General features: G+C 44.4%; 1 protein-coding gene across 1 annotated transcript in view; it reads left to right on the top strand.

Annotated features, from left to right (window-relative positions):
- TBC1D19 (TBC1 domain family member 19) overlaps positions 1-21577 on the top strand; it is a 1311239-nt gene that overhangs the window by 410105 nt on the left and 879557 nt on the right. Inside the window, exon 5 of the mRNA XM_085643323.1 lies at positions 17547-17621. Coding sequence (XP_085499449.1) covers positions 17547-17621 — 75 coding nt within the window. The remainder of the gene's footprint in view (positions 1-17546; positions 17622-21577) is intronic.

Here is a 21577-nt window from a genome sequence, read left to right as displayed (position 1 = left end):
TCTGGCTCCTCATTCAGCTCAAAAATGAATCCACTTATTTTTTGCTTTCTGTTTCTAATATAATCTCTAGTTAGGACATATATCTAAAGCATTTTGTGATAAACCCTTCCCTCTTTAGTGAAATGTTTTACATGGTGTTTTTATAGACAGTTCTTTATAACAATAAATAACAGAGGAAAAACTAAGAAGTCTGTCTCTTATCAAAAAGTGTTCTTCTTGTATAAAGGATCAGGATCTATATGTCATTGGATTTGTTTTTTAAACTCGTAGTTGTTTCTCCATATGTCTTCAGCCACATAATACTTATGTATCTAGATTGCTATAAAGGCAGTCCTAAAAAACCATCAATTCATCTAATGCCAGAGCAATTTGGGTATCATTGTGTCCATTCCCCCACAAATGCCCATGCAGCTTAGCAGAAACCGTGTCAAATTGCTGTCTTGCTCATCTGTCATCTGGTGAGACGAGGCAGCCTTGTTATTCATACTTACTGGCCACCTAGAACCAGAAGTTACATGCAACGTATTTCTTCTGCTTGAATGATCTTTTAGTTCTAGGATAATCTACACTATTCACAAGCCACACATGTGTAAACATTTGTTCATTCATTCCTATTGGAAAATACATTCTAATTTCTTAATCCACCATGATTCTTTGTATGGTAATACATTCCGTGTAATTCCTCTTTTCTGTAGTTTAAGTATATGATAAGTTATATGTATTTTCATTAGATGGGTGTAAGTTCATATACCTATAAATGTAGCTATTGATAAAATCACTATTTCTATTTATTACATTTGATCTGTGAATTAGCTTTCCATGAGGTCTGACCAATGTAGTGGGCACATTGGGCTCATATTGATTATATGAAAATTTTTGATGCATAGGTCAAACATGTTTTATCTTCTAAGCGTTGCTACTGTACATATGTAATATGGTGTCTGATTTAGCTACCTACGTACAATTAGTGATGTTGTAGTCAAATTACCACGTACATATATCAGAAACCAAGCACTTTTTTTCCTAAGAAATGGAATGAGTATCAAAATGGCATGCAATATTTTTAATGATCGCATAAAATGGCTGTCAAAGCATACAGTTGCCTTTTACTTCTTCCGTTCAAATCGGACCAAAAGTGCACATTTTTTATAAACAAGATCAGCAGCTCAGGAACAGACTCCTTTCAAGTTAAACATCCACGTCCAAACTGAGAACTTTGAGAAGGTTCAAAAGTCCATATCATTGCCCTGCCAGAGCATAAAACAAAGGTAAAACTAATATCGTAATTTACCAAATAGGTCTGTTCCACTCTCTGTTAGCCAAGCAGTTACTAAGCACTTGAAGCAGTTTGTGAAACCCGTTACTTTGCTGAAAGGTTTTGAAATCATTGTGTTTTTAAAATGCAGGCTTGAACCTTCTCTTCTGAGTCTCGAATCAGATCACTTCTCCTTTCCCCAAAACTGCAAACAAACGTGATTTCAGGTTTGAAAATGTTTTTTATTGTATAATGTTCATGACAACTACACATCCACTACTTATCTAGCACTGTAAAACACGGTTCTGTTTCAGAGAGGAGTGTTAGTGAACTAGTTAATGAATCTTCAAGGAGTAGCTTCATTGTTGATCTGTTCTCCCAATAGGGGGGACAATTCTATCAAACCCCGATGGACGTAAACATACTGTGAAGGCTGTCCTAGGCAGTAAGAGTTTGCTGGGTGTGCGGCTCTTGGCTCCCAGCAGAAAGCTCACAATTTTTAATTGAGGATACATACCTGTGGATATTTAACGTGCTGTATAATGGAGTGGGCTCTAGTCTTCTCTATCTTTGTGATATGAATCAGGAAAGCGGCTCCTGGGAATCTTAATCACTACTTATGGCAGGAGCTCCAACAGAAGGACTCCTCACCTGCCAGACTATATCTCAAGGAATCCTTGTCCAGAACTGGGATGACCCAGTTATGGGAAAGCCCAACCAGTCACCCCACATTAAGAAAATCACTGTGGTAATCAATTAAGCCCCTCTCCTTAGTAGAAGATAAGGCAGCATTCTTAGCAAGAACTCACACCTGCATGTCACTAAACACCTATACTTCACGAACACCCCAGAAATACTTCAGCTTTGGCTTCCCTAGATCCATCAAAGAGCAATTTTTGGAACATTGTCTGGGGCTGCTACCTTGTACATCCCATTTCCCTCACTGGCTAATAGAATCCACAAAAAAAGATCTGCCGCTTGTGTGGCTCTGACACTGAGGACTTACTGCATCTGCTATGCACCTGTGAAGAGCTACTGGAGGAAAGAAGACAAATGCTGAAAGCTCCGTTCAACCAAAGCGGGATCCACTCGCGGAGACAGGCTGTGCAGCTGAATTGTCGATTGGTGAGATTTCTTGCATTGGCACGCAAGAAATTGCCAAAGGACACAATAAGCTCAGCAGACTCTGTCTCTCTTGGCACTTCTACTTATGAACTATTACCTGCTGCACTCAGTATTCAGCACTCTCTGCACTTGAGCTCAAAGCTTGGATGTTGGGCAAGGGTCTCCAGCCACCACTCCAGGCGTGGCTGCCTTCGATCAAGACCTGCATGATTTCCAACTTCAGTTTTATCCACAGCACTTTCTGGCTCCGACTTCCTGCACCGAGCAGCCAGCTCTGATTGCCTCGGCCATTGCCCCCCGAAAGGAATAGAAGCAGTGGCAGAGCATCTTTTACTGTTGGACCACAATCCCCACCATTCTTTGCATATGGGTCTCATACTTGAGTCGGGCAAAGGTTTCTAGTTCCTACCCATGCGAAGAAACCTCCGACCAGATCCCCCTCGATTTTCAGTATTGGCTTTTGAACACTGCACTTTCTGTTACGAGCCTTTGCACTAGCCCCCTTCTCTTAAGGGCTCATTAGTTATCTTTTGCACTCTCGCGCTGGCACTTTGACTACAAGAAAGACTCCTCCTTGCCACACATGCAAAATATGTTTTTATACTGAAATGTATGGTTTTATCTTTAGCGCTGCCACTATTACAGGTTTCTTTTTTCCTTTTTTTCGTCAGAAACGATTTTAGTCTAACACATGTGCAATACGGCATTACTTGTGTATTCAAGCTTTTATTGTTGATGTTATTATTGAAACGGTTTTAAGTAACTATGCAAATAAAAAAAACTTGAACTCTATCTTTGTCATGTGACTGAAACTCTCTGTGTCTTTATCTCGCATGGAAGCACAGATTTGTCTAATAAGTATATGTGCATCATGTATGCATTTGGACATATTTGTATTATATACATGTGTATACATGTTTGTAGAAACGGACCATCCTTTGTGTGATGCCTCTCCAATTGTTTGCCTTATCTGCTTTGGTGGCTTTAGAATTGTGTTCAATTTACCTCTGCTAACCAGTAGTAAAGTGCTTATACTGTTTACATTGGCTCATTCCTGATTGGCACCTTTAACCTACCTGTATGTCCCTACTATATGGTGTATAAAATGCACCCTAGGGCCTGCAAGATTAATGTCCATTGTGCAGCAGAGTGGGTCTACAAGACATGGCTTGAGGCCTAACAATGTAGCCTAACGGCTTCAGTTTACAACCCGCAGTGCAAGCTGTCAAAATAATCCTTTTTGATAGGTAACCATCTCCCTTTTATATATTAATTGTTAGATTTGGCATCTTTTGGCGTGTTTCCCCTGAGTTTTTGCTTTCTGACCTCCCGGTTTTGACTCTGTTTTTGCTGGTGTAGTGTGTCGGCGCACTTTTCTCACTGCTGATCAGTGGTAAAGTACAAGTGCTCCTGTGGTAAATTGTGTTATGGATTGGTGTTTCCATGTTTGGATATTCAATTTACTTGTTAGACCCTGGTAATGTGCACTGAGTGTGCCAGGGCCTGTGAATCAAATGCTACCAGTGGGCCTGCAACAATTATTGTGCCACCCACGTGAGTAGCCCTGAAAAGGTAACTCAGACCCGCCAATACGGAGTCTGCGCGCAGTTTGTAACTGCCATGTCGATTTGGCCAGTGGACCCACTTGCCAGTCCCTCACCTTCCCTTTTCTTACATGTCAGATAACCCTAAGGTAGCCCCAAGGTACCCCTGTGGGCCGGGTGCAGTGTATGTGAAAGGTAGGACATGCCGTGGTGTGTGTGGCATGTCCTGATAGGGAATTATGGCCAATTTTGTTTTTCGCGATTGCAAGGTTACCTGTTCCCCATAGGACAGAATGGGGAGTTTGTAACATCTTATAAAGGTAACTGCCCCGGGGAATTAGGAAGGAAAATAAAGTTTAGTATGCCTGAACTCAGAATCTACAGATGCATCTTTTCATGAAGGTGATTTTTACATTCTGTGTTTGAAAATACCACTTTTATAAAGCAGGTATTTTTTGCTCAGTCATTCTGTGTGCCTCTGCTGGAATGTGGGTTGCCTGTCTGGGTTTTGGATGACAGAAGGCTGGGGAGCAGGAGTGGCTCCAGATAGTCTAGGTAGGTCAGGAAAGGGCTGAATAGGCCTGGGCTGCAATTTTTGAAGGGGGAGGAGATTTCGTTGCACCTCAGAGGGCCTGGTCTGCGTCTGACCATGCCGTCTCCACCTCCTGCCAGGAAGCCACACCAGAGAAGGCAGAACTGGTTCTGGCTGGGCACAGACACTCTCTGCCTAAGAGATCAAAGGATTTGGGGGATATAAATATTGGGGCCCAGACCCCTGAACTTTAGAACTCTTTTGGACCAAGGAGACTGCCAAGAAGAAGAGCCAGAGAAATTGTGAGGAGGAACTACCACTTTGCTGTGTGCATTGCTGTGTTGGCCTGCAGTGGCTGCTTTCTGCAATGTACTTTGTGAGTTTCTCCAAGGGCTTGAGGTAGAGCTTACCTCCCTGTTCAAGAAGTCTCAGGAACAGCAAGGACTTCGTGCTCTTCTGCCCTCAGCACTGGAGACTGTGTGTTTAGTGCTGCAACAGAAGAAAAGCAACATGACGACGTCTATGACGCCGCTGCTGACTCCGTGTTCTGAAGGCACCACAGAGGGCACCCCTGCAACGTCGCGCGGCGACCCTGGTCTCACCAACGATGCCTGCTGACTCCGCCCGAGCCGCTGCTCACACCACAACCTGTAGGCACTGCACTCTGCAGCGCCTCGCTTCACGACGACGCCTTGGTATCCCCGACGACGACGCTCGATGCCTAAATCTACGCCGCTGCTTGCACTGTGGTTCGATGGCACCGCTCGTAAAGTTACACGACGCACCACCCTCATCCCGCACCACAGCCTTGGGCTACCGATGCCGGCGCCATCGACTCCGGTTCATCAGCCGACGACAGCGCTTCAGCAACGACAACACCACTGCTTGCACCGCGACCTGCCAGCACCACATCGAGCACCGCATTCACTATGCACGGCGTCCCTGGTCTCACCGCCGCCGCCATCTGACACCGCCACTGAGCCGCTGCTCGCACCGTGACCTGAGTGTACTGCACGCCGCACCGCTGCACTTCGCACCACAGCACCCGACGCCTGCCGACGCCAGCACTCCTGACTTCAACAGAGAGGAGAGCGATCTGCAACACGTGTGACTTCGAGGGCCCGACGACTCCTGCACCGACCTCCGGAACTGACGATTGCGGACGCCCTGCTTTCGGAAGCTCAACGAGAGTTCGCCGATGCCCTGTACATCTAAAAGGTACTGTTTGCGGGTCTTCCCGACACCGTAGCTGGCCAGCGACACCTCGGTCAGCCAGAACTGTTTGGATTTGTTTGCTCACGATGCCGTGATAGCCCCGGATGGAGCTATCGACATCAAGGAACTATTTTTCAAGCATATTTTGATAACCAAAGATTTATAAGTACTGTATTGTGGATTTTTTTAAATCATTTTTGGTCTTGTCTTAAGTATATAAAAATATTGGATATTTTTCTAAACTGGTGTGGTGTCCTTTTGTAGTGCTTACACTGTATTACTGTTGGTTATGTGCAAATGCTTTACACACTGCCTCTAAGATAAGCCTGGCTGCTCATGCCAAGCTACCACGGGGGTGAGCAGGAGTTATTTTAGGAGTGTAACTCCCGTATCCTGACTAGAGTGGTGGTTTCTGCCTGACTTTGGCACATGCCCTAGCCGGCCAAAAATCCAATTTCTAACATTGGTTGTTAGCGGTGAGGATAGGACTGACATTTGCTCTTGACTTTCAGTGATTGGTGTGCACTACTATTATATGGCGGAACATTACGTGCCACATACTGGTTCTTTTTCGTTTTGGCCTATTGTTGATCTGGATGTGCTTTTGGGAGGGGAGGAACCCTCCAGGCCAGGCCGCAGTGGCCTGACCCCAGAGAGCTGGAGGACAGGCGGGAAGCAAGGAAGTTCGAGTTGGAGAAACTCAGGATAGAAAGTGAAAAGGAAGAAAGAAGAATAGCCATGGAGGAAAGGAAGATGATCTTAGATCATGAGCGAAGTCTTAAGGAGCTGGAGCTATGGAATATAGCCAGCTCAGATGGTGGCAGCAACTCGTCAAGACAGGCAGACAGAATTGTACACATCCCTAAGAATGTAGGCAAGGAATTCAAGAAGGGGGACGACATACAAAATTGGTTTTAAGGTTACGAGGCAGCCATACACATGAATGGGGTCCCTGAGGAGAATTGGAGAGCAGGATTGTGGCCTCTCTTTATGGAAGAAGCCCTAGATACTTTAATAGCTTTGGGTAAGGGGTATCACCTCACCTATCTCAACATGAAGGACGCCCTTCTCACTAAGTATGGTCTTACTCCTGAAAAGTACAGGGATCAGTTCAGGTCCAGTAAGAAGTCTGATGCCAACACTTGGTTGGAATGTGTGTATGTGTTTTGCCGGTCACTGGATGGCTGGGTGAAGGGCAGTAATGTGACAGATTTTCAGGGGTTCTACAATTCGATTGCATGTGAGCACTTGTCTAGTCTATGTTTTGCAGATCTGTGCCAGCACCTAGTTGATAGTAAGCTGACTGACCACAGGAAGCTTGCTATGGAGGCGGACCGCTGAGAGAGTACCAGGGTCCACAAGAAAGCGTTTGGGGGAGACTCAGCCAAAGGTGAGCAGGGTTCCCGGCAGAAAACTGGGGGGGCACAATGGCAAAGCACAGGAGTTCTCTAAAGGGCCCCAAACTAACAACCAGGGTAAAGGTTCCCATCCCCTCGGAGATAAGAAAGAAGGGGTCTCGTCAGGAAAGCCTGATGAGACCGGCCTCCGCAAGTGTTTTTCATGTGACCAGGTGGGTCACATGATGGGGGACCCCAAGTGCCCTTTGGGGGCACACCCACCCACCGGTGGGCAGTCCAAGGTATTGGCGAGTTTAGTGCTTGGGGAGTAGGAGTACCCACAGGAGGGTGGTGACCCGGCAGAAATGACCCTCATCTCACTAGGGGACAGTGAGAAGGTCCCAGGATACCCGGTGCCTCCTAACACAAAAAAATACAGCTCCTGGGTGACCATCAATGGGAAAAGGGTAGAGGCTCTCAAAGGTACTAGAGCCAGTGTGACCCCAATCCGGTGTCACCTGGTCTCTGAGAAGCAGGTAGTCCCAGGGGCATTCCACCAAGTAATTGCATTGGACAATTCAGAGCGCCAGTGTCTGGTGGCGCAGGTTCCCTTCGAGTGGGGGGGGTCTCAGGTCCCTTGAGGGGGGTTGTGAGCCCTTCCATGCCTGTAGATTGTCTGCTAGGTAACGACCTGGAGCAGTCCTTATGGAAGGATGTTGAGCTCAGGTCTCACTTGGAGATGCTTGGGTTGCTAGAGTGGACATGCATGTCCACTTGGTCAATGGCGGCCAGAGAGGGTGATCAAGAGGACTTGGAGCCTGAAACAGTGGCCCAAGTCCCTGCCAAGAGAAAGGGCAAGGGCGCGGGAAACCGGCCTTTGAAGTTCCCACGGACCTGGAGGAGGCGGACCTTGAAGGGGACGCCCCTGTGCCTACAGGGGAGCAGGTAGCTGAACTGAGGGACATCTCTGAGCTGACCCATTGGCAGCAAGAAGGGGGTCCCAACAGGGGGTATTCTGCAAGGAGCAGAATGAGTGCCCTTCTCTGGAGGGTCTGCGGTGGCAGGCTGCAGCCCAGGCAGCTGGTGATCAGTCCGAATCACAGTGGATCTTCTGGGAGAATGATCTCCTGTACAGTGAGCCTAAGATTGCTGAGCCTAGGTCAGCCCATGTGCTGGTGGTACCCCAGCGCTTCAGGACCTTCCTAATGGGTCTGGCTCATGACGTGCCTTTGGCAAGACATTTGGGGCAGCCCAGGACCTTTGACAGGCTTGTCACCCACTTCTTCTGGCCCCAAATACGAAGGCAGTCAGATGGACATTGTAGGTCTTGCCCAACTTGCCAGGCAAGCAGTAAGAGTGGGGGGAAGGTCAAAGCTCCTCTCCAACCTTTTCCAGTGGTTGGAACGCCCTTTGAAAGGGTAGGTATGGACATTGTGGGGCCACTGGATCCCAGGACAGCCATGGGCAACAGGTACATCCTGGTCTTGGTGGACCATGCCACCCGGTACCCGGACCCCATCCCTCTCAGGACAACGACGGCGCTAGTGGTGGGCCGGGCATTAATGGGGATCTTTTCCTGAGTGCGGTTCCCCAGAGCGGTGGTTTCTGACAGGGGGACCAATTTCATATCAAAGTATATGACATCCCTGTGGAAGGAGTGTGGTGTAACCTACAAGTTCACCACCCCTTACCACCCACAAGGTAATGGTCTTGTGGATAGATTCAACTAGACCTTGAAGGGCATGATTAAGGGTCTAACAGAACCCATGAGGCGTAAGTGGGACGTCCTCTTACCGTGCCTTCTCTTTGCATACAGGGAGGTACCACAGAAGTTTCTTGGGTTCAGTCCCTTTCTGTATGGTCACCCTGTGAGAGGACCTCTGAGTTTGGTGAAGGAAGGCACCTCCCAGGAAGACTGCCCAGGACATGTTTAGTTACATGCTGGCCTTCCGAAACCAAATAGCCAGCTTCAGGAAACTCGCTCAGGCGAACCTGGAAGCAAGCCAGGAAGAAATGAAGAAGAGGTATGACCAGAATGCCACTCTGGTCGAATTTCAACCTGGGCAAAAGGTGTGGGTCATGGCCCCAGTGGAACCTTGTGCCTTGCAGGACAAGTGGAGTGGGCCGTTTGAGGTGGTGGAGCGCAAAAGTGATGTCACCTACCTGGTGGATTTGCGGGCTCCCAGGAACCCTTTGATGGTCCTCCACGTGAACCGCCTCAAACCCCACTTCGAGAGGTCCGAAGTGAGCATACTCTTGGCGACATATGATGGGACGGAAGAGGAGAGTGAACCTCTCCCTGACCTCCTGCCTACCAAGGAGCACGATGGATCAGTGGAATGTGTGATCCTCTCCCCTACACTGAGTCCAGAACAGCAGAGTGATTGTCACCAGTTGTTGGGACGGTTTGCCCCACTGTTCTCTCTGACCCAAGGTGTTACTCACTGGTGTACCCATGACGTGGACACCGGTGACAGCCCTCCTGTGAAGCATAAGATTTACAGGTTGACTGACTGGGTCAAGGCCAGCATTAAAGAGGAGGTCTCTAAGATATTGGTGTTAGGGGGGGATCGAGCCTTCCAACAGTCCTTGGACCAGCCCCGTGGTCTTGGTCCCAAAGGCTGCTGCACCCGGTGCCACTCAAGAACTGCGGTTATGTGTGGACTACCCTGGGCTCAGTGCCATCACCAGGACTGACGCACACCCCATCCCCAGAGCTGATGAGCTCATTGATCGGTTGGGAGCTGCCAAGTTCCTCAGCATGTTTGATTTAATGTCTGGGTACTGGCAGATTGCCTTGACCAATGGGACCAAGGAGAGTTCAGCATTTTCGACCCCAGAAGGACTTTACCAGTTCCGGGTGATGCCCTTTGGATTGACGAATGCCCCTGCTACCTTTCAGAGGTTGGTCAATCAGGTGTTGGCTGGACTGGAGGATTTCAGTGCCGCCTACCTGGATGACATCACAGTGTTCAGTTCCAGCTGGGAAGAACACTTGCAGCACCTCAGTGAAGTGTTGAAGGCGCTGCAGAGGGCAGGCCTCACAATCAAGGCCAGTAAGTGCCAGATCGGGCAGGGTTCGTGGTGTACTTGGGACACCAGGTAGGAAGCAGCCAGGTGGCGCCCCTACAACCCAAGATTGACACCATTCTGGCTTGGGAGCCCCCCAAGACACAGACAGAGGTGAGGGCCTTCTCAGGACTCACTAGGTACTACAGGAGGTTTGTTAAGGGGTATGGCACCATTGTTGTCCCCTTAACAGAGCTGACTTCCAGGAAGCAGCCCAAGTAGGTGATCTGGACTGAGTCCTGCCAGAAGGCTTTTGATGCCCTGAAGGTCGCCATGTGCCTGGCACGCGTGCTCAAGGCACCCAACTTCTTCAAGGAATTCGTCATGCAGACTGACGCTTCAGAGCATGGAGTGGGAGCGGTGCTGTCACAACTGAACGAAGCGGGCCTAGACCAGCCTGTAGTCTTCCTCCTTAGCCGGAGACTACTCCCCAGGGAACAGAGGTGGAGTGCCATAGAAAGGGAAGCTTTTGCTGTGGTCTGGGCACTGAAGAAGCTGAACCCATACCTGTTTGGGACTCACTTCCGGGTTCAGACAAACCACAGGCCCCTCAGATGGTTGATACAAATGAGGGGTTAGAATCCAAAACTGCTGAGGTGGTCCATCTCCCTACAGGGAATGGACTTTACAGTGGAACACCGTCCTAGCACAGAGCACGCCAATGCAGATGGTCGGTCCAGGTTCTTCTGCCTTAGTGACGAGAACTCCCAGGAGGGTGGGTAGTTCTCCCTACTTGCAGCTGGAGGGGGCAGGTGTTAGACTCGGCATCTTTTGCCGTTTTTCCGCCAAGTTTTTTCTTTCTCACCTGCCGGTTTTGACTCTGTCTTTGCTGGCGTAGTGTGTCTGCGCACTTTTCTCACTGCTGATCAGTACTAAAGTGCAAGTGCTCCTGTGGTAAATTGTGTTATGGATTGGTGTTCCATGATTGGATATTTGATTTACTTGTTAGTCCCTAGTAAAATGCACTGAGTGTGCTAGGGCCTGTGAATCAAATGCTACTAGTGGGCCTACAGCACTGATTGTGCCATCCACGTGAGTAGCCCTGAAAAGGTAACTCAGACCCTCCATTGCAGAGTCTGCGCACAGTTTGTAACTGCCATGTCGACTTGGCCAGTGAACCCACTTGACAGCCCCTCACCTTCCTTTTTCTTACATGTCAGCCACCCCTTTGGAATCCTAACTTTACTACTAAATCCCTTTTGTGAATACCGAAAGTCATAAAGTTTGGATTTTGTCTCAGTCTAGTAGTAGTTAAGTTAGGAATCCTAACCTTACTACTACTAAATGCCTTCTGTGAGTACCAAAAGTAGTAAGTTTAGGATTTTGTCGCAGATTAGTTCTGTAAATCTGCCCCATTGTTTGTACGTTTAAGAAACTAGTTGTGAGAAAGTGGATTATTTCTTGAAGTGGACGGGAGTCCCTTTCAGGTAATAAAGGCATTATTCATTACTAGATCCAGTTTGCTCTTAGTAAGTTAAACATAAGCTCAACCCTTGGTAGCTGTAGCACTGAGCATACAGACAGAACTTAGCAGAAACGTGTAAAGCATTTATCCTTACCAAAAACAGTCAGTTGGCACTGAACACTGGCAGAACGGCACATTTGGCTAAGGCAGGAATATGTAAAGATTTTAAAAGTGACATTTTCAAAATCAAAATGCTAATTTAAAATCCAACTTGACCATTAGATTGCTTTTAAATTACTATTATTTTGAGTTCTTGAATCATGGTTCTAGTTATTGCCAAACTGAATTCATGTATTATAAAGTGTTATAGTCTAACCCATTGTTTTCCTATGGGAGAGCCAGTCGTGCCACAGTGAAAAACGGCTTTGGAGATTTTTCCGTGCCAGGACATGTAAAACTTAAGTTCACGTGTCCAACTTTTTAAATGCCATGCACCCTGCACTCTGGGCATTTAGGGCCTATCTTCATGGTGACTCATAAGTATTAAAATGGAAGTTTTAGTCCTGGTCAAAGGTTTAAGACTGCACTTTCGGGCTCCAAGGACAGGCCTGAAGACATGCTTTGCCTTGTCATTTTAGTGGTGACACAATAGGGGCTGCAATCCACTAGTGACATTTAACTTACGGGCCCTGGGCACACTGGATATACTAGGGAAGTAGAGGTAAGTTAAATGTGCTAATTTGGATTTTGAAGCTATTCAACAAGTTTTAGGTGTAAGAGTACATGCACAGGGCTGGTTAGCAGGGTCTCGTTGTCTAGAGCACAAAAAGAGGCATTTTGTTACACTAGTAATAGCATAACATGTTTGTAAAGTGCTTATTTATTCTTCTGTATCTTGGTGCTGAAATAACAGATGAATGGTTGAGTGGACCAGCTCGAATAAATCTGTGACCAAGAGGCCAAACACTGATTCCTGGAGTGGACGTATTAGTCCACCGATCCTCCAACCGGTCATCTTCTGAATTGGCAACCTACACAACAAATTCATATTCATAAGTCGTCATGCATACTAATAATCTAAGTATTCAAGACAGGCCGTGAGTAAATAGAAACTCTCCATTGATAGACATAGTAGCTTTTGTGCAGAAGGTTGAATTATGGAGGACGTGTGTTCAGGCTGAATTAACACTAGTGTAAGAAAAGAAGGTTATCAGTATGGTAAGTCACATTACAGTTCAGGATCAGATCATGAAGAACAGGATTATATTGAACAAAGAAATTAAAGAGATACCAGACAATAAATCACAAAAGAACTGGAAGTCATGTGCTCATAAAGATCCAGTGACCTACTCCTATAGACATGGAAGAAGTGGACATCTAGCATACAGTGAAATTGTCCTGCAATTAATTAGGGATGTTCAGTGTTTGATCTTATGAGTCTGTTTTTGAGAGAATGTAAGAGAAAAGATGTCAGCCAAAACGGATCCTCAGGAACGGTTCGAGGCTCAATTCTCAAACCTCTCGATAGCCCCAACTCTGTAATTCTATAACAGCTCAGAGATTTGAGGTGATCAAGCAGAGGAAGGAAAGGGAAGGGAAACAGCTGGGAGGGAGACCTGCAAAAAAAACAACACATAAGAATGCCTTCCTTCTGACTACTGCTCTACTGAGTATACCATGTGAAGTCTCTAATTACCTGTAAAGAAAATAAAACAGGCTGGGAATACTTCTGACGTTTATATCAGTACTAATTCCTGTGACTGATAAAACACAATAAAAGGTTAATGCTTGGCATCACAGGGGAAGAGCTGCTAGCGACCTCCTAACCCCCTTCTTAATGAAGAAAGGAAAATAACACGCACAGCCAAGAGGGAATATTAGAATCCAGTCGTCTGTACGAAGATTTGAGAACCCCCCACAAAATGAAAGTAATGCAGGCAAGTATGCACTGTTGAATTCACAGCTCATCCTTTTGTCTATTTTTCTTTTTTCCAACTCCAATTATAACAAACTGTTAACGAGAATTCTGCTCACATCACAAAGCTTGAAATATACTGCTCGATTCCAGCATTTCAAAGATTTGACGTTTAAAGAGGCAAGACGCCTCCGCCAGGGTTCAAGAAGCCTCTTAGTCTTTCTGGCTGAATTAGGCATGCAAGGAAGAAGGTGCCCCATGCAGAGATCACCCTGAAGGGAAAACTGTGGCACAAGGAAATCCAGGCCCACCGAGCTTCCTGCAACCTGACACATCAAACCATAAATAGGAGGCCTGTGAGGGGCACACTTTTTGTGCAAGTGCACCATTACCTCGCCATATGAGGTGAGTGTCAGAATCGCCACAACTGATGCAAAAACTAATAATCAGCAGCACGCGGTTTGATCTTGGGAGACTTTGAGTCCAGCCTCCTTTCCTGCAGATGACGAGGATATTCTACAACTGATCACTTTTCGCAATGCCTCATGGGAAGTGGATTCCCTGCTCCATATGTCTCTATGGTTCACACAATCTGCCTTTCCACCACGCCCCCAACTTCCTGTATGTCGTTGCATAACATGTGAGGGTTACATCCTGTATGGGCAGGGCTTTAAGTGGGCCGGGTCTCACCGGGTCTGAGCACCGGCAGTTTTTTTCAGGAGGCCTCGAAACGGGTCTCCATCGGGCTCTGTTTTGTGCCCTGGCACAGATGGTCCTTTTTGATTTCCGGACTGCAGTGACAGCAGACACATCAATGTGCGCGTGGTGAGCGTTGTAGGGGAAGGGACATCCTTTAAAGAGAGTCATTTTCTCTCTGGGTTTCCCTTCTCTTTTTGAATCTCAGGAGCAGCAACATTGTCGTGGTGTCACCACCAGGGCTTTAAGTGGAAGTGTTTTCAATATTATATACAAGCCATAGTTGCTGCTTATTTATCTTATGCAACTAGCAACTGTTTTATTAGCTAGAATTGATAGAACTGTTTATGATTAAACTCCTGTATTCCAGTCTCCATGGTGATGCCTGTGTTGAGGCAGTTAGTAGCTGGAGACTGGAGAGCTGGCAGCGTCTGTTAGTGGTGCTCTGAATGGCTTAAACTTCTCTACAAACTTCACAGTGTTTGTCGTTTTAACAGCAACCATTGACAAAGCCAATAGTCCTGACTTGTAGGCATGATGTGACTTGTTGTATCATATATCTGGACGCAATGACAGGAACAGCAAAATGCAAGTCGGGCGGCACACTGTGCTAAACACAGATTTTTAGCTTACGTTTTTTAAGCCACACCCTTAATTACATTGACCACGCCCCTTTGAGAGTCCCCTCAGTTTTTTCATCCCACTTAATCCCACTTAAAGCCCTGTGTATGGGACACATCGTACTGACAACGTTTGAGGTACCTTGACCCCCTGTGCGTTTACTGCATGTGACAAAAGGGGCAGCACCCAAAGTGAAGTGTGCGATGGAAGATTCCGAGGTTAACCCCTCCGATACTGATGAGTCTAGACAAGTCACATCATACCTACAAGTCAGGACTATTGGCTTTGTCAATGGTTGCTAGTTGCATAAGATAAATAAGCAGCAACTATGGCTTGTATATAATATTGAGAAAACTTCCACTTAAAGCCCTGGTGACACCACGACAATGTCGCTGCTCCTGAGTTTCAAAAAGAGAAGGGAAATCCAGAGAGAAAATTACTCTTTAAAAGATTTCCCTTCCCCTACAAGGCTCACCTGGCTGACGTCATGCAGTAACTTCTCCACTAGTGAAAAGTGAGCAGTGTGACCACCCACACATCGATGCGCTGCTGTCATTGCAGTCCGGAAGAAAAAAATCAGACCTCCTGTGCCAGGGCACAAAACAGAGCCCGATAGAGACCCGTTTCGAGGCCCCCTTAAAAAAAGTGCCGGTGCTCAGACCCGGTGAGACCCAGCCCACTTAAAGCCCTGTCAATAATAGCTGTGGACTATGTGTAGTGGATTGTGTGTTTCAGTTGAGCAAGGCTCCGGAAATAATCTGTGTGTTAGGTGAAAATTGCAACGGTAGAAAATGCACTAGTTTCAGACTCGGGTCTCCATACACAATTGAAAAGGACACATTTGTGAAAGTACTTGGAGAATGAGCGGAACTATCTAGCATTAGTAACAAATGTTTTACAAAACAACTCATACCAATAGTAAGATATAGAACGTTGACATCAAAATTCACAGAAAGGATAGCAACGGGCAAATTATATGTTGCAGAAAGTGGTTCATTAGTGTTAGAATGGGTGCATCAACATTCACTTTATATTGTTTTTAAACAGATTTTGTTTGTAGCGGAGAGAGTTGGGTGTGTGAAGGATACGCGTAGGGAGTTTCGAGAAATAGTCTCAGGGAAAGTTAGAAGGATTTTCACACTGTGTAATTTTAAAGGAGGATGCCAAACCTTTAAATCATAAGGCGGTAATCTCCCATGATTGTAAGAGGTGAAGTCATGCAAAAGGAAAAGAGATTGCAGGAGGCATGGATCATAGAACTATTGGAGTCAACTGAGTGGCTGGCCCTAATGGTGGTGCACTTGATTGAAGTGTTGGGAAACAAATCAAATTCTGATAATGCTAAGCTCTCACAAGCCTATACAGCAGCATTCTGGGCAACAGATTTCTACCACCAAGAATCACTAAATGCCTTAGTGTCTCAAGACCAAAATGCTTATTGTGCTTATCATGCACAATTAATACAGTGATAAAAACACATGCTATTTCCAATTAGTATGTATGCTGTTCAATCTAGAGTCGGCAGCTCGCAGAGACATATACATGAATGATTAATATTATTATTCTTAAAGAAAGTTCAAGGAGTAGTTTATTTTCAGGACCACATTCTCATTGTGAGGAAAGAAATAAGAAACATGCCGTGCTTGAAGGAAGTGGAATTTAAGAGCAGAGAGGGTTTACTGCTTGGTACAATTAATCAATAATTCTGCAGACACTCACTCAGTTCTTAACGAAAAACCTGAATGTATAATGAAATGTCAAGAAGACCTGAGGAAGTAAAGAATTATACATTTTGCTGTTCATTCCCTGATATCTTCGAATTAACATTACTTGGTAATTTAAAGTGAATGTTTCATGTTTATGGGGGGTTGAATATGTTTGTCAATTTCTGTGTGGAATGGAATGTGGGCCAAGGTGTGATCCAAGCTCCTGATGAAATGATTCTCCACTAGCACATTGCTGAATGTATCACCACACACAGCAAAGTTATCGTTCTGGTTGCAAAATTATGACTGACTGCAGTATGTTCGTGGTGCAAAACACAAATTGGCAGATTTTATGAAGTAGGATGCATTTTCTCATGAAGAAATGTGCCCATGATGGCTGGGAAGAGTACTTGGTAGCACGTTTAAAGAGAACTGAAATAGAAGCGATTGGTGGAGGTAAATGAAAAGATTGCTGTAGCAAAGACAACGTTCTAAATGAAGTAAAATATATGTAAGATGGGCCTGACCATTAACGAAGATGATTAAAATGAGTAGTGATGACATTCTAGAAGGTTAATAATCATCTGACGGTAGGAATAACGTTTTTTCGAGGAACGATAGGTGACCGTTTGCGCACACCTCTGGAAAAGAGTTTAAGCAGGAAGGGGCCAGAAACTGCTGTTACATGTCGGAGTTCACTCTTTTCATTGGAGCCTGGTCCACTTCAAAGGGCTCTCAGATATTTTCTATACCTATAATTCACATCCTAGTCAGTAAGGCTTTCTCAACCCACCATTGTGTTAACCATTTTTAAAGTCAGTTGGAGCGGTTTTATGTAAATTAATAATTTCTGTAGTTTGACTGCTGCGCCAGTACCATACATTCATTTGAATTAATGTAAATGCATATGATGTAAGCTTCTGCGAGGTGGACAAGGCTGACTCAGTCCCCATCCAATATATTAGTTTTTCACCCTCTATTATGTGGCAATAACAACATAGAAATATGATACTAAATAGATGTTTCATTTGCTTTTGATTCACGGCACCATTTTATTTTGTGTGAGTTTTTGGTGCACATATAACTACAATAAAAAGTATTTTCATTTATATATATATTTCTACAGGCCAGTTGGGAGAAACGAGTTTTGAAGAGTCTAAACAGTATGTGCACAGAACTCAGTATTCCATTAGCACGGAAGGTACAGTATTGTTTACTTATTTTCTTACTTGTAAATGCCAAGAAAAGCGGCACTTCTTGAAGTAAGAGGGTAGGATTGCTAATCAATAGTGTGGGCGCACTGATAAAGCCAGCACGTTTTACTTTTGTATAGACTGTGCACACAGAGCTTCTTCCTAGGTTATGTTATGTTATGTTGGCTGTGGATTTTAATGATTTGTATGCGTCCCATATATGAAAGTAGTTTAAGCATGCGCAGGACTAAGATGGGCAAAACAATTCAACGAAAAGTGAACTAGGCAAAAGTGGATTGAAAAAATGACAAAATACATTCAGTAGGATACTAAAGAAATAGATGGATTTCTTTTTTCTAATTTTTTTATTGGGAGAGTTCATCAATTGCAGAATCCATTAATACATAAAAAAGAAAAGCAAACCTGATTATATCATTGCCATCCTTTCTAAGATTATAGAGTGACTTCAGAATATGTTTATTATAAATGAACAAATACAATCGAAGACATTTAATTCATATATGAAGTTTCACGTAAAAGCCCCCTTACCTAGAACTTACATCAGTAGGACAGCTAACCGAATATCTCCCATAAGTTTAGAAATTTCCTATATGACCCCGATCTTAATGCATATCTATTTTACGACTCTTTAATCCTATTCAGTTTAGACCATACATGTTGAAATGTTGGAATTTCTTCAGATCGTCACTTTTGAAGGATTAAGGATCTAGCTAATACAACGTCAATATGCAATAGTTTTTTTGTGGCAGGTCGGCTTTTAGTTCGGGTGAGTATCCTAAAACTGCTGTCTGATTAGCTAATGATTGTTGCAATTTCAATGTATGAGTGCAAAACTGATTTATCTTGTCCCAAAACTCGCACAACCTTGAGCAGCCCCATATAATATGCTTCCAGTTGCCACCTCCCTCTATGTCATACCTAAAACAATTTGCTAATTTCTGCTGTTCCTAAGGCAATACAGATGAGATTTTTTTAAAGAAGTGCAAGGTATTTTATCGGCTTTTTTATGGGCAAATAAAACATCTAGATTAGCTCTAGATATACTCAATAGACCAGTAAATGAAGGTGGCTTGGTACTTCCCGATGTGAAAGAATATTATTTTGAAAACGTTGCACATGCCACATATAGACTAAATAAATCCTCAAACATTAATAGGTATAATTTTTTTAATTTAATTTCTCAAGAATACGATATTACTGATTTTATACATCTAACGAAAAAAAAACCAAAACGGCAGATATAAGACTTTACATTGGAATATTTAACACAGGCATCAATTGTTTCGTCATTACAATATTCCCTTAATTAACCGACCGACCTCCATATCAGATGTGTACATTGAGGAGGATCCTCTGGTAGATAAGATTGTTGTGTCCAGGTGGCTGAGTAATGGTTATGAAAAGATCTGAGATTTTCTGAATTGAAATTGGAAAAACTGGAGTGAAATATAGCCTAGCATTAAGTATTGCGAAGAAGTGATGCAATGGGCCTTTATTAGAATCAGGCATTTGTTTGTGGAACTTAAATCCCACACACATAATTGCAACTACAGAACTCGTTGAGGATCTGATAGAATCTAACACCTGGAAGACAATTAATAACTGGGTTCTTCCTTGCGCAATCATGGCGTGGCTAAATTCCATGAAATAGTGCAAGCAAAATGGCAGTCTAAAGAAAATCTCCAGATATCTTCGTCAGCTTGGGATTCGATTAATAAGTTTAACTTCTCTTTGTTAATAGGAGCCAACTTGTGACAAATGCAATTTTATACTAAGTGGCTTCTATTTAGAACCCTGCTCTCCTCCATAAAATAAACCCTCAGATTTCCGCATAAGAGATGGATTTCTTGTGCGAACCCAGCAAACTTGCCTCTGTAGATTGGTAAATGCAGACAAGGAATGTGTAGGCTGCCCACAACACTACACATTGTCTGCCAGCAGGTATTCAGAATAGTGTTAAACATAGGGACCCATTATGTTTGGTAAACAAGGCAGTCAGTCATATTACTGTTTGTTCAGCTATCTGTTTGGCCACCAATCTCTGTCGGGCAAGTGCTAGACCCATTCTGAAGGGTTGCTTGTAGAAGATCCCTTACTCAAACATCTAGCCCTTTCAAGATTCCTGGGTTTGTTCTGTGAAATCTGGATCTTGTAGACTTGTTTATTTCATAAAAAACAAGACTGCAAATCTCAGAATTCAAAGGAAAAGACCTGTACTTCACCAGCACATCATGCATGGACCTGGGAAACCTTGCAGCTAAGAATATCGTGAATTGTCCATGACTTTGCTTATGTTTTCTATTTTACAGTAGTGTGTGGACTGATGCAAATTCACAATGACCAGATCACCTTAATTTGTAGTCTGTAGGAGGTAGATGCATTTCCTTTAAAAATGTTTATATTACTTACTGGTATTTACATTACCCCCACTTGAATTCAACACAAATGAGGCTTCCCTTCCTCCATAGACCCAATCATAAGCCACCTTTTAACTTGTAAAAGCCCCCAGCACACCTCCAGTTTGTACCTGAAAGGAAGCACAACACCAAGGAAGGTTTATGTTTCTTTATTGTGCTCATCCCTTCATGACCGACAGGGAGGCAGGTAAACGGCAAACTGCTAACTCTTTACAAAAATGCATTCCACCCACTATAAAGTATGACATTCCAAATGGAACCCAACATATCTTGCCCCGTTATACAACAGCACCCGATACATTTGAATAAACATGCATGATATAATAAAGTGCAAATCGAATAAACGCCTATAAGCACCAAAGAGCATTACAAATAATGTCAACGTAATACACATAATGCAACATACTGAATATTCATGACTATGCATTCTCATACTTGTTTACAAAATTAATTTTAACTTGTAATCCCGACATTTGACAAGAAGACTACGTTTTCTTTACTGGGATTCGTCATATCAAAAGGTTTAAGTTGGATAGCTTTAGCCACCGCGGCCTTGATGTCCTCATATTCACGACTATGCTCCTCATTCCACGCATATTTCTCACCCTTTTTGAGAAGATTACGCAAAGCATGTGTTCTCTCAGCACACCGTGGAATGAATCGTGCATAGAACTCCTTCAGACCCATGAAAGACTGCAATTGGACCTTACCATTCGGAACAGGAGCCTTCACAACACGATGGCCTTCACCAAATTCTCTTTGTGTTCAACACCTAGCGCAGATAATTTGTGCACCAAATGCTCTACACTCTTCACGCCTAACCTGCACTTCTCTGCCTATAGAGTGACACCCTTCTCTTCCAAGGTTGTTATAACTTGAGCCAATTTCTTATTATGCTTCTTTTCATTCTCCGCATATAACAGCAGATTGCCCTGGAAACAGGTAACACCCTCAATGTCTCTAAATATAGGATCCATTAAATGCTGAAACACTGCAGAGGCAGATGCTAAACAAAGGGCATCCTCGTGAACTGAATGGTCCGTTCGGCGTGATAAAGGAGATCCAAGGTGACATGATGGTAAGCAGAAGCCATGTCTAAAGTGGAAAATACCTTGGCTCCTTACACCAGGAAACAATTTGTGTGATGTTGGGCAGGGGATGGCAGTTGACCCAAATTCTGTAATTCATATCACTCAAATCTACACACGTGTAAACTTCAGTTGGGTTTGCGGGCTAAAACCAACGGAGATAACCACCCTGATCCTTCAATAAACTACATTATATTCTGGGCACACAAATTGTCCAACTCTTTCCTTATCTCTGGTCTGACCACGAATTGAACTCTCCTGATCTTGTGCACGACCGATACCTTGAGCTGAATTTTGTGTCTGAACACCTTGAATCTCCCTAACTGATCCCTGAATACTTTACTGAATCTTGTTTCCCACTCGCTTTCTCCCAAAGCCCACAGAGCGATACACTCCTCCTTTAGAAGCTCTTTTTTTATTGTTATTATCATCCAAAAT

Source organism: Triturus cristatus, chromosome 2_2, assembly GCF_964204655.1.
Source record: "Triturus cristatus chromosome 2_2, aTriCri1.1, whole genome shotgun sequence".
NCBI lineage: Eukaryota > Metazoa > Chordata > Amphibia > Caudata > Salamandridae > Triturus > Triturus cristatus.
The sequence above is the reverse complement of the archived record's forward strand: the minus strand, read 5'-3'. Positions and strand labels throughout refer to the sequence as shown.